Source organism: Mesoplodon densirostris, chromosome 8 (genome assembly GCF_025265405.1).
Source record: "Mesoplodon densirostris isolate mMesDen1 chromosome 8, mMesDen1 primary haplotype, whole genome shotgun sequence".
Classification (NCBI taxonomy): domain Eukaryota; kingdom Metazoa; phylum Chordata; class Mammalia; order Artiodactyla; family Ziphiidae; genus Mesoplodon; species Mesoplodon densirostris.
The window spans coordinates 109,240,241-109,257,148 of NC_082668.1; the positions used below are offsets into that span (position 1 = coordinate 109,240,241).

A 16,908-nucleotide genomic window follows, 5' to 3' on the forward strand; every position below is an offset into this window, starting at 1 on the left:
TATGCAATTTAATGCAGTTTCACATCCTTATTTGTTTAGTTAATTACTAATTTTATTGCAGGCATTTTATGTATTTTTTTTCCCACATAGACTTAAGCTTTACAATTCTTTTGAAGAAGTTAAAACTTGTTTTGGATTTTTAAAAGTTCCAGACAATTTTAAACACATAGAGAAGTGAAGAGAATGGTGTAACAAATTCTCATGTACCTATCAACATGCGTCAGCAGTTTTCAGTGTATGTCCGTGTTGTTTCATCTTTGAGGAGTAGAATAAAAATAGAAGCAATTCTTCTTATTATAAACCTGCCATAGGAGAAGCAAAAATAAAATTAAAACTATGTTCTACTTTTATAGTTCACAAAGAAAAAAATATTTAAAATATCTGAAAGATTTTAAAGAAATTACTTCATTAAAATACTAGTGAAGGCAAGTAGTAACCATTATGAATGAATAACTTATCTGGCACTTGTGCAGTGTATTTATTTTCTCCTATTATTTTTTTATAGTATGTATACAGTAATATGGAGCTGCTTTTTTTTTTTTTTTTGGTACTTATTTGTGTTTTCCATTGTGTAGTTTTCTACCACGTAATTTGTGGAAGTAACTAATCCACCAATTCCATCTTTTTGGGAATTTAAGTCTTTCTTCGTATTTTACACTTCACTGATAGTTACACATTTTATTCCATAATACTGAAAGGGAGATTTTCCTCCATCATGAAATGGTAATGCCTGGTTTTTGAATAATACTTTTCTCTTTGTAATTATACAAGTAACATATTTTCTATATTCATCATAGAAAAAATTTAGAAAATACAGAAAAGTACAAAGAAAAATCTGTAATCTTAGTACCAGAAATTAACCAACGTTAATGATTTATTTCTGTTCATATGACCTGCGCTTTTAATATAGTGAACTTTCTTCTGTTACTCACTTTTGGGCATTTACATCTTACATTATGGTTGGTTTTTTTTTTTTTTTTTTTTTTTTTGCGGTACACGGGCCTCTCACTGTTGTGGCCTCTCCCGTTGCGGAGCACAGGCTCCGGACGTGCAGGCCCAGCGGCCATGGCTCACGGGCCCAGCCGCTCCGCGGCATGTGGGATCCTCCCGGACCGGGGCACGAACCCGTGTCCCCTGCATCGGCAGGCGGACTCTCAACCACTGCGCCACCAGGGAAGCCCCTGGTTGTTTTTTTTGTCATGACTTCACTGTAGTTAATTATTATTCACACTGGGGTGAGTGATAGAGAGAAGAGGGAGTTCAACTGATTTTTTTCCCCCGTTGCACAATATTCTTTTGATAACTTGAGGAACTGCAGATTTTAATGCTCTCTCCAAGGTAAATAATTGTATGCCCACCCGAAGTCTCGTGATTCTGCATTTCAAAGATGACATGTACAGAACTCCCTGGAGACCACAGCACTGTTGGCCTTTGGTGCTGGAAGTTGACTGCTGGGCCTTGTCTGTGCTCAGTCTTTCTGGTCTGAGTCAGACTTTCTGAGAATAAGAACTCTTTTTAAAAAAAATATTTATTTATTTATTTATTTGGCTGTGTTAGGTCTTAGTTGTGGCACGAGGGATCTTCACTGTGGCATGCAGGATCTTTCGTTGCGGTGCACAGGTTTCTTTCTAGCTGTGGCATGCAGGCTCTAGAATGTACGGGCTCAGTGGTTATGGCCCACAGGGTCTCTGGTTGTGGCGCATGGGCTGTAGAGTGCACAGGGTTAGTTGCCCCGTGGCATGTGGGATCTTAGTTCCCTGACCAGGGATCGAACCTGCATCCCCTGCATTGGAAGGTGGATTCTTAACCACTGGACCACCAGGGAAGTCCCAAGAACTCTTTTTAGTGTTCAGCATCACAGGGCTCTATGTAAGTGGAATTTCTGGTATCTGTTAATTGAGAAAATTTTTCAAAATAAGAATTTAGAAATACTTTTTACATTATTTTTGCATTTAAAGATTCATAACTGCATTGCATAAGTTTGAAAATACGGCTAGGAATACTTAGGTCATGGATAATGCATGGCTTTTGTCTGCACTAATTCTCAGACAGACTTTAAATAATTAATTATTTAATTAATTAATTTTTGGCTGTGTTGGGTGTTTGTTGCTGCACGCGGTCTTTCTCTAGTTGCAGCAAGTGGGGGCTACTCTTCGTTGCGGTGTGCGGGCTTCTCATTGCGGTGGCTTCTGTTGTTGGGGAGCACAGGCTCTAGGCGCCTGGGCTTCAGCAGTTGTGGCACGTGGGCTCAGTCGTTGTAGCTCGCAAGCTCAGTAGTTGTGGCTCGCAGGCTCTAGAGCACAGGCTCAGTAGTTGTGGTTCACGGGCTTAGTTGCTCCACGGCATGCAGGATCTTCCTGGACCAGGGCTCGAACCCATGTCCCCTGCACTGGCAGGCAGATTCTTAACCACTGCGCCACTCTCAGACAGCCTTTAATCACTCCACCCTCTCACCTCAGGGGTGGGGGTCAGTAGTGTTTTCAGGTTGGGAACCAGTGCTCTGGCCTTGCCAAATGGCTTGTTTTCCCTTGAGCAGGCCATCGTCTGTTCTTTTTTGTGTTTTGTCCATATGTATTTACACATTCCTTTTATCTGAAATGTTTTGTGCATTTTTCCTATCCCCCCATTCCTCCCCCACCCCAAGAAGAAATTGAACTCTACTAATGACTGCCAATGACTGTTTTCTTCTGATTTTCAACTCAAGCAAACTTCATTCATTCAAAAACTATTTCTCGAGTGCCATGTTTGTACAAGGCATGGTTGTAGGCATTAGGTGAACAAGATAAGCAAGGTCCCCTCTTTCATAAGAGTGACAGTCCTGTGGGAAAGTCAGACAGCAAATAGGTAAACAAACATGCGATAAATTACAACTTGTCATAAATGCTTTGAAGAGAACAGGATGCAGTGACAAGGGACCGACCCCCTAGAGTGGTCTTTAAAGGGCTTGCTGAGGAGGTGACATTGAAGCTGAAATGACAGCCAGGCCAGCGCAGGCATAAGGAGAATGTTTCAGGCATTAGGAACAGCAAGAGATAAGGCCCCAAAGTGGCAAAGAGTTTGGCACCGAAGAGGCCCGTGCCTGTGACTGGTGTTCAGAGGTATTTGGCTTGGACATTCACATTTGGGAGTCATCAGTTTTATAGGCATTTAAAAAATTCATGGAAATGGATGCTTATTATTTTGGGGTGAGCTTTGGGAGAGGAGCAGAGATGGTTAAAGAAACTTGAGGAGGTGCAGCCCGAGAAGTAGCAGGAAGGCATGCTCGTTGGTGGGAAATTTTTCGGAAGGAAGGAGGGGTCAGTTGTGGGACGCCTCCGAGAGGCGGGGTGAGTGAAGTAGGTCCGCCAGCAGGGCCATCACTGGTGCTCCTGACCAGGGCGGCTGCAGTGGACGGGTGGCAGGGGGCCCGAGGGGAGGGCCGCAGGGTGAACAGACAGTGCCTCCGTGCAGCTCGCGCGTGTAGACAGCTGCTTACAGGGGCTCCGCCGTCCCTGGTGTCGCTGATGGAAGGCCTGTGAGCTCCAGGGGCCTTGAGGAAGTGTCTCAGCTGCCGGGAGTGAGCCCACAGAGGGGAGCTTGCAGGTAGATGCTGGAGAGCAGGCAGCTGAACAGGTGGAGGGGGCCGCCCCGGGTCGCCGGTGACCGTCCCAGGTGTCTCATCCTGCCTGCTTTACTGAGCGAGCAGCAGGTGAGCCGGTCAGGAGGGAACTGCAGGGTCGGGTAGACGGGCGCCTGCGGAGAAGCTGGGAAAGCTCTTTGGGAGAGAAAGGCAAGCAGAGTTGCCAGAGAACGCGAGCTGGAAGGCTGCTGGCGAAGGGCTTTCTGAAGTTTGAGATCAGTTTGAAACCAGCCTGGTTGGGTATGTGTGTCTTCTCTTCCGCACGGTCACCCCGCAGGCCCGAGAAGGCAGCCGCTTCAGCGTGTCTGCTCCACCCAGGGTTCGGGATTACTAGGCAGTGACTCCCGAGAGAGAGACAGTGGAGGGTAGCTCCATGCTGTTCACTCCCCCGTGGGATTTAACGCAGACTCAAAGGAAGGTGAGACTGGGAGGGAGTTTATGGAATCAACGAGGTTGAGGCAATGCACTTGAACAAGAGAGCTGGGGGATGGGCAGTTGTGGCGGGAAAGGAGGGTGGCATGGCAGGGCACCGAGGACCAGGCCAGGAGGGCCTGCTGGGGCCGAGAAGGGAAGGCTGGAAGGAGCGGGTGTTGTCAGCCGAGGGGTGGAGAAGCCGCTACAGGAGATGAGAGGAGCTGGGGAAGGAGGCAGGCAGGCCGGAGCCCGCATCCGCAGTGGGTGGGGAGTGACGGGGGGAGTGACGCGTGAAAGCCGGAGGGGCGGCGGGTGCTGCATCTGCCTGGTGTGCGTGGCAGGGGCCCGTCCTGAAGTGCCCCGCTGAAGTCCCTCAGGCAGCCGCTTCTCCTTTGTCTGCCACCGTAGTACCATCTACAGGCCCCCGGCCTAGGGCCTGTCCCTGTACCACCACCACCGCCTGCTTTTCTGTCTCCTTTTCTGTCTCATCCTTCTTCCAGGCAGTGACCTCCTTGAGGGCCTTGACCAAGTCTTACCTTTTGTGCTTTCCAGGAGTTAGCCTGGGACACTTGTCACACCGCTGGCCCAGGGTCTGTTCACTGAGTGACCGTGTGGCTGCCAGTGAGTGGGCTGTGGGATGCCCAAGGAAGCGAGAGACTCACTGCTGGCGGGGCACGGCCGGGCGTCTTTAAAGGTTCACACCATATCGTAATTATACAAATGATCATAAGGCAGAAAAAATGTCTTATTGATAGAAACAACTGCTTTTGCCTAGTGTGGATTGGTTCTGCGCGTTTCTAGCTTTCGGGGTTGGCTTGTCATTATGATGCCTGCTTTCTACATATTTTCCAGGGAAATGTTTGATGTGCTCTTGATTCACTGGTGCTGGTCATTTAAAGTGTACCACTTGATGCTGTGATGTGGAATATTATTTTATTAAAGCTTCCTGAGTGCTTTGTAATTTGATTTCTTGTTTCTCAATCCTCTACTTCTCGTGCCCCATATAACTTTAACATTTTCATCTTTGAGTTATTAAGTACCCATGCTTTGAACTTTCAGTGAGTCAGTAGTATTGTAGTATAACAAAAATAATACTAACTTTGGGGCCAGGCAGATCTGATTTGCAGTTACCGCCCGACAGTTATTAGCTTTAAAATCTTGGGCAGGGTTGTTGTTTTTTTTTTTTTTTGAGGTACGCGGGCCTCTCACTGTTGTGGCCTCTCCTGTTGCGGAGCACAGGCTCCAGACGCACAGGCTCAGCGGCCATGGCTCACGGGCCCAGCCCCTCCGTGGCATGTGGATCTTTCCGGACCGGGGCACGAACCCGTGTCCCCTGCATCGGCAGGCGGACTCTCAACCACTGCGCCACCAGGGAAGCCCCTGTTTTTAAAAAAAATTTTTTTTAGCCTAACCTTTCTAAGCTTCATTTCTTTATCTTCAAAGTGGGAATAATGGGAATGCCCTGGCGGTGCAATGGTTAGGACTCGGCACATTCACTGCCGTGGCCTGGGTTCAATCCCTGGTCGGGGAACTAAGATCCCACGAGCTGCACGACCAATAAAAAAAAAAGTGGGAGTAACAACGCTTGCCCATCTCAGAGGTATCTCACCGTCTCTGTTGCCACACTTCTTCCCTCAACCATTCACAAGTTTCCACATCCCTCACTTGCTTAGGCTTATTCCCCCGTTAAGTGCCATAACTGATGTAGGATGTCCTGTCCATGTTTCGAGACAAAGCTTAAAGTGAGCCTTGTCTGACTGGTTTTGACTTGGTCATTCCAGGCCTTCTTGATCCATCCCTTCTCTAAACAACCACAGTACTTATTCATAGCCCTTATTTGGCAGGTGTGGCATTCTATCTGTGAAGTCTGCTAACTGTGCATCCTGTGTTTGTGGGTTTTTTTTTTTTTTAACTATTTATTTGTATATTTGGCTGCACTGGATCTTAGTTGTGGCATGCAAGATCTTCGTTGCGGCACACGGGACCTTTTAGTTGTGGCATGCAGGATCTAGTTTCCCGACCAGGGATGGAACCTGGGCACCCTGCATTGGGAGCATGGAGTCTTACCCACTGGACCACAAGGGAAGCCCCTGTGTTTGTGCTGAATTCTCACATTGACAAGCTTTTTGTGAGTATGTATCTCTTGTTCTCTCCAAGTAAGGTGGAAGTGTTTTCAAGTCAAGTCATAGATTATAGTTATTTGTTTTGTATCTTCTGTAATGAGATGTGATATATGATAAATTGATGGTTAAATAAAAGTAATCAAGATAATGGGCAAACAGAGAAGACAAATGTATTTACCCCATCCATGTAGTCATTCTACAGATACCCACTACACATATGGCTACATATATGTTAGGTTGAAGCACGTGTGTAATATTTTGTGGCTCCTGTTAACTGGTAGAATCCATTTCCTCACACTTTTGTTCTGGGCTGACCTTGTGACTTGCTTTGACCCATAGAATGCTGCAGAAGTGATTTGCACGTTCTGTGTCCTGGGCCTTGAGAGGCCTGGCCACTTCCCTTCGCCGTCTTGGAATGTTCCAACCACGTATAATGAACTGCAGACTCTATGACTGAGTGGTGAGGTCACGTGTGGCAAGAGGTCCAGCCAACAGCCAGCATCAGCGCCTCAGACATGTGGGTGATGCCGCTGTAGACTCTTCAGCTGCAGTCAGGCTGGCAGATGACAGCAGCTGCCTGAGTGATCCCAGGCAAGATTAGCAGGAGGACCTGCCCGCTGAGCCCAGCCACTCTATACACTTAGGAGAAATATTGACTCATTGCTGTTTTCGGTCACGAGTGAAAAGGGTCCTACCTTGGACTTCTCTTATGGAGAAGCCTGTAGTAGACGCAGAAGATCAGAGCTCACAGCTGGTTCTCTGCCCCTGTCCTCGGCACTTGTCTATGGTTGTGGCCCAAGTGCCACAGAGTAGGGACCGTAAGTAAGGGATCGAGAGAGGATCTGTTTTTTATTATTTATTTATTTTAATGTAAAGTACTTTTAATTTATTTATTTATTTTGGCCACACCACGTGGCATGTGGCATCTTATTTCCCCGACCAGGGATCGAACCCAGGCCCCCTGCCTGGGAAGCGCAGAGTCTTAACCACTGGACCTCCAGGGAAGTCCTGGAGCTATTTTTGAAAAACGCCCTGTGCAAGCCCTTCCCACCCTTAATCTCACTTAATGAGTGTGGAGCCAGTATTCTTCCCGTTGCCACTGAGGACGTGGCAGGGTCAGGACTGGAGGCCGTCTCATGTGTGTACATTACGTCAGGCTGTCCTGCTGGGTGCTTCTTCCTTCTTGCTGAACCTGGTATTTTTTAACTTTTTCCTGTTGGCCTGCAGCAGAGTTGGGCTGCTTCTTGTGATGTAATTGTAAATGCTTAGGAAACTCTCCCTGGGGGGTACACAGGGGAGAACACATACACTTACTTGCTTGGGTAGCTAAAAATATCTCTGCAAGGAGGTACAAGAAGCTAGCGACCGTCTTCACTTTTAGGTGGGGAAGCGCAGTGGCTGGGGGACAGGAGTGGGAGGGAGGTCTTGTACTTTTGTGCAGGAGGGGATCATCCGTTACTTCTTTTTTTAAATTAAGGAGGAAAAGAGAGAACAGAGAGGACCAGTCTGCTTAATGCGTATCTCATTCTGTGGGTTTCCTCCATAAGGAGTTTGTGACCTACTTTTGAGTGTGCTAAGCCTTTACTGCATAATTACCGTCAAGAAGCATATACTTATTTGTTAGAAATCTTATAGAATACCAATTGAAGAGGAAGTTTTTATATAATATGTATTTAAAAATCACAGGCGAGAGACTTGAATGCAGGGCTCCTTCCTCCCCCGGGAGTGGAGACTTTACTCTCTTGTCTGTTGCTTCCCAGCTAAGCATGAAGTCTGACCTTCTTTCCCTGAATCAGAACAAAACTAGGCCAGACTTGTAGTAACAAGGGTTTGAAGGCGGGGAAGGGAAACTTATGGCCATTCAACCTTAGAAAGTTTTAGGCCCCTTGAAGGAATAAAGGATATGAGATACTTTTCGTTGAGAATGAAAGATAGATGTTTAGGGGAAGAAGGAGTGTATCAGTTATCTACTGGTGTGTAACAAGCACCACAAATCTCGTGGCTTAAAACAACAGTGAACTGTTTCTTACCCTTTTGTGGTTTAACCTGGTGGTTTTTGTCTCCTTAGATGTATTTGTGTAGCCGCAGTCAGAGGATGACTGGAGAGGCCGAATGGTCCCCCCGTGGACTCACTCACGTGTCTGGCAGGTGCTGCCGGCTGTTTTTGAAGCATGTTGGTTCTCCTCTAATGGCCTCTCGTGTTCAGGAGTCTAGACCAGCTTTCTGACAGCAGTCACGCAAGCTCCAGTGTCAGACCTCTGCTCGCTCCTGCAGTCTCTGATTTCCCACTGGCCAAAGCAAGGCTCAGACCAATCCCAGGGTCACTGTGGGGGGATGAGACCCCGCCTCGGTGGAAGAGGGAGTAGCAAAGCATCTGTGGCCCTTTTTAATCTCCCACAAGCTTGACCTTATTAGATATCCTTCTTGGGCTAAAATGGGGCCCAGAAAGAAAAGGTTCTGTTGGTTTCTCCACTTTTCCTGTATCACTGAACCCTTCCTTAGTCCGACATAGGAGCTCATTAGGGAACTGGGGATATTTTGTTTGGACTGAAAGTTGGAGTGAAGGGTAGTAGCCCCTTTTCTGTATTTGAAGATCTTTCTTGGGAAGGAGGGACTCGTTTCAGGGCGTGGAAACGCCTGGAAAGCGGGTATTTCCTCCATTTAAGGAAGGATTGCCACGTGAGGCAGCGAGTCTTCTTGATTGGAAGTAAAGCAGAAGATGGGTAATCAAGTGCCAGGGACTTTGCGGGAGGGCTTTCCTCATGGAATGACTTGGCTTGTTTCTCACCCTAGAACTCAGAGAGAGCACTGTGCTTTTTTGCTGTGGGTAGGAATGGGGTGGGGGTGATGACAGGAAGGGAGAGATTCCCTGTGCTCAGACTGGAAGAGTCACCCTGCGCCGAATCTTAACCTTACTTGATTTATAAGGTCAGCTCTACCTGCTGAACCCCTGAGAGGCGGCGTCTACTGTCGGCGTGAAGAGCGTTTCTATTTGCTTCAGTGTCCGGGGGATGCTGCATCTCGAAGACAGGTTTTCTGTGCGTCTTCTTGGGTTAGAATGGAAGGAATTGAGAGAAGAAATGGTAACAAATAAATGTGTACAGTTGTTCCAGCAGCTGTAGATTAGAGGGTCGGCCTGTTTAATTTGTCTAGTGAAAATGATTTTGGTACTTTCCCCATATCCTGTATTTTGCGCTACCCCAAGTGTGATTTTGAGGTCTCCTGATTTTGTGACAAAACACCCAGCCCAGTCGGTGCTATTGTCGGCAGAGAACACTGCGTCAATAGAATGTGATCAGCATGTGAGCCTATTTCCTTTTCTCCCTCCATCACTCTGTTTGGAGGAAGAGGCGGGGACCACTACCTACTCACCCTGTTGTGAAGCCGCTGAGCAAGAAGTTTGGTGTAGGTGCGGCCTTTGGCTTTGGTTAGTGTTGCCTGGCTGGCCAGTTTGGTCAGTGGTGTTTCTGCCTCACTTCCAGCACTTGGATTTTTAGAAGACTGAGAGTGAGACAATAAGCTACAGTACCTACAGGATTCAGACACAGAAGTGGTGTTAGGTTTTTGGTGGGAAGCAAAATGTAAGCCACAAATACATCTTCCAGCTGAAGCCGATGATTGCTCTCCTGACTGGTGCATTTACAAACTGGAAAATTGTGAAAAACCTCAACCCACCCACTGTGAAGCTCACTGGCTCTTTGCTTTGGGCTTCAGTGTTCTTCCTGATAAAAATAATAATTATGTTATTCGGATGTGGTTGCCAAGCGTTCATGCTTCTCACTCCACTGGTGCTTATAACCGATGCTGCAGCGTGAACTGCTTTGTCTTTGACTGAACGCTTCCGAGCACTGGAGAGTTCTGTGCCCTGTGCTGATTTGTCGTTCTCTTCTCTAACTTTTCAGAATGGACTGCTGAATTATGAAGTATTCCAGACCCAGGAGGAGAACAGCACTCTGCCGCTCACTCCCTTCTCCCCTACTAGTTATTTAAATTGGACTTTTAATATCCTACCAGCTGCTCTTCAGACACACATGGTGCATTGTTGCCATTCCCCAGATTGCATCTCTGAAACACAGGCTCTTAGTAACCTTCAGCAAACAAAGAGGCCGCCTCCCGGGGACGCTTGCTGGGAGGGTGTCACCCCGACTGCCCTCTAGCTTCGGCTGGCTCTGGATTGGAATTCCACCATGGAGCCTCGCATGGAGGCCTGCCTGGCACAGGTGCTGCAGAAGGATGTGGGGAAGCGACTGCAGGTTGGCCAAGAACTGATAGACTATTTCTCAGACAAACAGAAGTCTGCCGACCTTGAGCATGACCAGACCACATTAGACAAACTCGTGGACGGACTCGCTACCTTTTGGGTGAACTCCAGCAATTACAAGGTAAGCCATGCGCTGGAAGACGCTCTTCTAGGTGGCCCGGCGGCCATGGGGGATCAGAATGGGTCCTAGAAGAATCCTTTGTGAGCCGTCAGCATGATCCCTTGCTTTCCAGTAAAGGGCAAGTAGAGTTTTCTTTGATTTTTGTTGGAGCTCAGAAAACCCCTTGTCCTTTAGCGCACACTAAGAGAAGGCCAAGTGACCGGGTAAAGAGAGGCTTTTATGTGGGAGAGGTTGCAAGCCTTTGCAGCCTTGAAGTTAAAGTGACTATCGTGTCTAGCAGTGAGTGGCCCTTCGTGGATAGCAAGTGGCTTCACCGATTTTCTCTGGGGGTGGAATTGGCAGTAGGATGTGGGCATTTTACCTGCGTTTTAGCTGTTTTGAAGTCGGCCCAGGTACCCAGGCAAGGGCCCTCCGGTGACTTGTGTGTGGTGACTTGTGTGTAAAGGCCTGGAGGATATCCTTTAGGTTCCAAAGTTCAAGGCTCTTCAGGTGCCCTTGGCGGGTGGGAGGGGCCAGGCGGGGTCCCGTGACCCGACTGAGTTGTGAAGGTTGATCGTTTTGCCATTCGAGGACTAAGTTTTCATGAATGAAAACTGGCCTCAAAGTGCTGAAGAGGTGTCGTTTCCCCCCCTCGTGCTCCCCACCTTTAGTTTGTTAAGAAGGTGGCCCCTTTGGATCCGGTTGAGGTGGAAGACAGCGTGGGACATGTGCTAAGAGGTGCTCTAGACAGTATAGACAGTCGGGCTTCCAGAGACAGAACCTTCTGCGATTTTTTCATTGAACCAGTCTTCTGACATGGATTCGGACTTGGAAAGGGTGCTTCCAGGGTTTCTTTGTTTGCTCTAGTATAGACTGTTTTCCAATTACATTAAACCTTGATCTTATCTAAGAGTCAGCAGGCTTTAGACTTGTTACCTCGGGCCCTAATAGTTCACTTACAACTCGACATAAAATTTACCCTAATAGTCTTTGAAAGCGGAGCTTAAACAGATGTTTCATTCATCTGTTTATTCATCTGGCTGAAATTAACAAGTGCTGGCTGCTGGGTGGTGGGAGCGTTACAAAGGGGAGGGTCGTAGAGACTCTCTAGTCCCTTACGTTTTTGAGGTCTGGGAAGTCTCCTTGTCTGTGTTTGAATCACGGCTCCACGAACCTTTCTGTGTCCAAATCAGGATGCTTCTGGCTCAGAGTAACTGAACGCTGGCTTAGTTGACTTAAAGTTACCTATCATAAGGAGATTGAGTAATTTCCGTTAAGTCTGCGTAGTTAATGCAATGGCCAGGGAAGAAGAATGTCTGCTTGTGTCTTTTACTTGGGAGGAAACCTTCTCTGAAGCTCCCCAGCAGACTTTTTTACATCGCATTGGCCAGAATGGCTTTGCGCGCCCACCGTAGTCTCGCTGGAAATGGACAGGTGTCCACGGTGGCCTTCAGCCATCACGCTCCACCTCCGGGTCCTACAAAGGGGTTCAGCCTCCCCTGAGCAAAGCGTGTGGCCGTGTGGAAGAGGCCGGGGTACTTGGGCGGTATCGGACTCCTGATAGGAAGGAGGAGGTGAGGGATAGGAGTATCAGTCAGTATTAAGACTTGGTTCCTGTCTTCAAGGAGCTCGTAGTCTGGGGGCCGGGGCGGTGGGGAGTGGGCATGAATAAATAAGGGAATGGTTCCAGTCAGTGTCGAGTGTGCAGTAATAGAGATGCACAGAATTTGGTGGGAAGACAGAGGAAGAAAGTGGTAACGTTGTCTAGAGGAACCCCGAGGTTTGAAGACTGGGTCTTTTTTTCGTAATAGGAATTGCAGAGTCACAAAGGAGTGAAAGATTCAGACTTGACCCTTTGTGAAGTAGTTTCTAAGAAAGACAGCTCGTGGGGAGGAAAGCAGGAGGATGGGGTTTGCTGCTGACTCGCGTGCCGTCGTGGACAAGTCACTTTACCTGTCTGTGCAGGGCAGGTGTTTGACTACATCTTCCCTCAGGGCCCTCAAGCTCTGATGTCTTGTGTGACTTCATACCGATGGCTTTGGAGTCAAGGCCATGTCTTGTGGTTCCGATCTGACCCAGTGCTGAGCACCCCCCTGGTCTCTCAGGTCTCTAAGTATGGTCATATGGGCCTTGTTCACACCTGGAGCCTACAGCGTGGAACATAGCAGGTGCTCAACGAATCCTGGTTACCTGTGTGAACTCAGGAACTTAGGCATACTCTCGGCAAGTGTTCCTGGTTGCTTTACTGAAATCTGGAAACATATCTTTTAGGGACCCATACCTGTTTTTCTCCTTTATTATAGAGCAAGATTTCTCCTTCAGAGCCTGAAGTACACTTTAAGTTTTATTCAAAGGGATTCACTTTGTATTAAATAATTCTCTGAAGCTTGGCTTCCTGAAATTTTTTCTTTTCAAATTCAGGACTGAAAAGATAAGAGAGGAAAAGGGAAGTACTTTTGGCCTTCCAAAACAGTAGTGCTTGGGTATTGTTATTCCTTTTCCTAGCAGGGAATGTAGATGAATGAAAGCACAAGGTCTTGTTTAAAAAAGTAGTTGGCTGAAGCTTGAATCACTTTACCTTTGAGTATTTCTTAACATGGTAGACAAATTTGTACCTGGTTTCAATTAAAGTTTAATAGCTGTCATTTCTTGCTTATTTACCGTATGCATTTAGTATCTCATTTAATCTTCATAACACCCCTGCAAGGTAGATGGTGGTATCCTAATTTTATACATGAGGTCACCGAAATTACCGAGAATTGCGAGGTAATTTCTACTTGTGATTATGGAACTGGGATTTAAATGTAGGTCTCCCTGGGGACCTCCCTGGTGGTCCAGTGGTTAAGACTCCATGCTTGCACTGCAGGGGGCGTGGGTTTGATCCCTGGCTGGGGAACTGAGATCCCATACACCGCGCAGCGTGGCCAAGTAAATAAATAAGTAATAAAAAAAATGTAGGTCAGGCTTCCCTGGTGGCACAGTGGTTGAGAGTCCGCCTGCCGATGCAGGGGACACGGGTTCATGCCCCGGTCCGGGAAGATCTCACATGCCGCGGAGCGGCTGGGCCCGTGAGCCATGGCCGCTGAGCCTGTGCGTCCGGAGCCTGTGCTCCGCAACGGGAGAGGCCACAACAGTGAGAGGTCCGCAAAAAAAAAAAAAAAAAAAAAAAGTAAGTCTGTCTGATTTCCTAGCCAGTGTTCCTTTCAGCAAACTTGAACAATAGAGGTAAACATATTAGGCTTGGTGGGCCCTGTGGTCTTCTTGTAAATATTTAACTAGTTTGGACCATTATGATGCAAAAGCAGCCCCAGAGAGTGTGTTCATGAATAGGTGTGGCTGTGTTCCAGCAAGACTTAACGTACGGGAACAGGTGGAAGGTCATTTGGTCCCCTGGACTGTAGTTTGCCAACCCTGGCACTAGCTAGAGCATTGAGCACCTACTACGTGTAAATGCTTCTCCTTCACTGGTGGGAACCATTCGTGATTCAACTGGGGGAAGAGTGAGCCTTATAATTTGCACATAAGTTGGGAATAAGGGAGCATTCATTTAGGTTAAATAGGACGCAGTTTGCTTTTGGAGCATTTTAGCTCTCTTGCGCAGACTCATTTTAGGGTCAGTATGCGTTCTGCTAGCCTATCGCTGGTTATCTACTGTGAGCTGGCTGTGATCACGGGTGCCTCTCTACACGGGGTGCTGAATTGAATCTCAGAGACAGAGTGTTGGGTGAAGTAGAAAAGAGTAACTTTATTGCTTTGCCAGGCAGAGGGGGACACGGCAGGCTCCTGCCCTCGAAAACTAAGTGTCCCTTGAGGGGGAACCAGGACCCTGCCCCAAGGCTGCACTGTTGTTTCTTGGCTGCTCCTCCCATGTCTCTCCATCCCCTCCCTTCCTGGATTAGCAACCGTTGGAATCTGCCCCTCAGAACTCAGGGAAGGTCATGGAGGCTGAACGGAAGGGCTCCCCGTACCCAGGAGCCCCTACAGGTCCTGCTCAGTTTCAGCTTTGGACTTTCTTGGGTCACCTTGAGGAGTGAGTAATTGGTTCTTTAAGTAATGTCCTCACACAGGCGGCACACCCTGGGGCTACACTGTGGGGCACCTTTCACCACCCCACCCCACCCCACCCCATTGCTGGAAGAGCTTCGTAAGTCTTCGATGTCACAGTGACCGTGGGAGACACGGAGGAGATGGGAGACTTCTTGATTATGGGGCTTCTTTTCTAGATTAGTCTGACATTAAAAATAAAAATAACAACAAAAAATTTGAATATGGCTGCCCTCATTGATGTGGTCTCCTCTTCCTGTTTTTCCTGAATAAAACTCAAAGAAAGAGGAAGATGGTGGAGTAGCTTCCTGATGTACCTCCAGCCACTTTTCTTGTCTCCCCCTGCCCCTTTAGGTGAGAAGGGATGAAGGTAAGAGTGAGCTCACCTGGGGAGGCCACCTGGGCCATGGCAGTTGGAGGGAATTGAGGGAGCCTTTCCCAGCTTTCCCAGGTCATCTGAGCAACTTGTACTGAGCCAAACAGCTCCGTGCGTGCAGCCTGGCGGGTTCTCACAGGGCAGGAACGTGCGCGTCTAGCAGGCTGATCGGAACAGAGCATCCCAGTGGGCACCAGGTACTTTTGTGGATATAGTCCCGCAGTCCCTTCTCTGCAGTTACAAATTCCCCAAATCTCTGAGAACCTAGTGTTCTTCATTTTTCATTTGATCTGAAGTGAACCGATATGAGACTACTGATGGTCCTTATTTACCTGCTTAGGGCATGTTGTGCTGCAGAAATATTCACGTTTGATGGTGGGTGCTGGCCCAGGTTCTGTTCAAGGGGATACCTATCTATCTATCCGTCTATCCATCCATCTATCCCTGCCTGTCTATCTATCTGTCTAAAACTGTGTGCAGCATTTTACCCTTCTAAAACGTGAAAATTCCGTGTTCCAGAACACATTTGGCCTCCAGAGTTCTGGATAAGTGACTGTGGACTTGTATTTAATATTGTAGAATAATAATAATGACCCACGGCTATGGGACACTTCCTATGTACCAGAAATTGTGCTAAAGATGTGTTCATTTTAACTTATTATTACCATACGAAGTAGATCTTGTTATCCTCATTTTACAGGTGAGGACATTGATGTGCACATAAATCAGGTAACTTGTTTAAGGCGACAGAGCTAGTAATTAAGGTTTCTGGGACTTGAACCCAGGTGTTCCTGCAATGGCTGAAGTACATAAAGCGCTTATCCTGTGCGGGTACTGCCCTGGGGGTGGGTATACCGTGGGGAAAAGACAGGCCCGGTCCCTTCCCTCACAGTGTCCGGCCAGTGCTGGGCAGTCTCGCTCTGTCTAAATCTAATATATGTGGACGCCAGCCCTGTTCACTGTTGTCTCAAGGCCCAGGCCGTGCTGACTTGTATTTGAAATTTGTAGGTTCCCTCTTAACTGAGGGCTTCCTTCCTCCCCGCCCTAATGGTCTTCATGGTGTAAAGGGGGGATAGGTAAGGCAGGTGAGAGGACAGGGCACAGTGTAGGGTAGGGAATAATCAACTGTTAAATTGCATCGTAGGAGCGTCTGTAAATGCCGTAGTGCCCAGAAGCAGACTGCAGAAGGTTTAGTCTCTCCTTAGCTGCTTTACGGGGCGCAGGGTGACCCCTGCCCCAGATCAAGTGCCCTTCATGGCTGGAGGAGCAGGTGCTGACAGATACCTGGAGGCCCCTCTGGTTCCCTTGCCTATCTCTAGAACCTTGGCTTCCACTGAGGCTTTTATTTTCCCCCTTTGTCCTTGAGAGGAGAGCCACAAAAGATGATTGGATTCAGATTAAGTGACTTCCGTTTCTTTTCTTGGCTGTCAGCTTGGTGCTGCCATAGCGATGAGGCCTTCCAGAGGCTGTTCATTCTTCCCAGGTTTCCCCTGCAGCGTTGTCCTGTGGGTTGCAAGAGGTGAATTTTTCTGGGTGTGGTTTAAAAAGACAGGTGCCTCTCGTAAGTAGGAAAGCTACAGTGAGCAGTACTAAGCAAAAGCAAAAGCAAAAACAAAAACAAAAAAATCCAGGAAAAATTGTTTCAAGAAAATGAATGCAGCTTGTCAAATAAAAATGGTGTCCTTCATGTACGTGATTAATGGCATTTCTTCCTGAATGTGTGTTTCTGTATATGCAAGGGCAGCAGGGTGTATTTGGGAAGAATTCAGGTTGGAGCGTGAGCAGTCTGGACTCCCGTCCTGGCTCTGCCACTCAGACCTTGGAGCAGGTCACTGTACTCATCTGTGAAAGGGGTCTGATGACACCTGGTACATAGCATTGTTATAAGGGTCCAGTGAGCCGGTGTACGAAGGTTCCAGGACTGCTTGGTAGCAGCACTTGGTCAGTAAAAGAAGCAGATGAAGATGCGTA

General features: G+C 47.7%; 1 protein-coding gene across 5 annotated transcripts in view; it reads left to right on the forward strand.

The window, feature by feature from the left end:
• The window catches only part of CLASP1 (cytoplasmic linker associated protein 1), a 269,568-nt gene that overhangs the window by 26,087 nt on the left and 226,573 nt on the right, over nucleotides 1–16,908 (forward strand). For all 5 annotated transcript variants that reach the window (XM_060106469.1, XM_060106471.1, XM_060106468.1 and 2 more), the window contains one exon: nucleotides 10,059–10,538. In XM_060106469.1, the coding sequence (XP_059962452.1) occupies nucleotides 10,344–10,538 (195 nt within the window). In that variant the 5' untranslated portion in view covers nucleotides 10,059–10,343. The remainder of the gene's footprint in view (nucleotides 1–10,058; nucleotides 10,539–16,908) is intronic.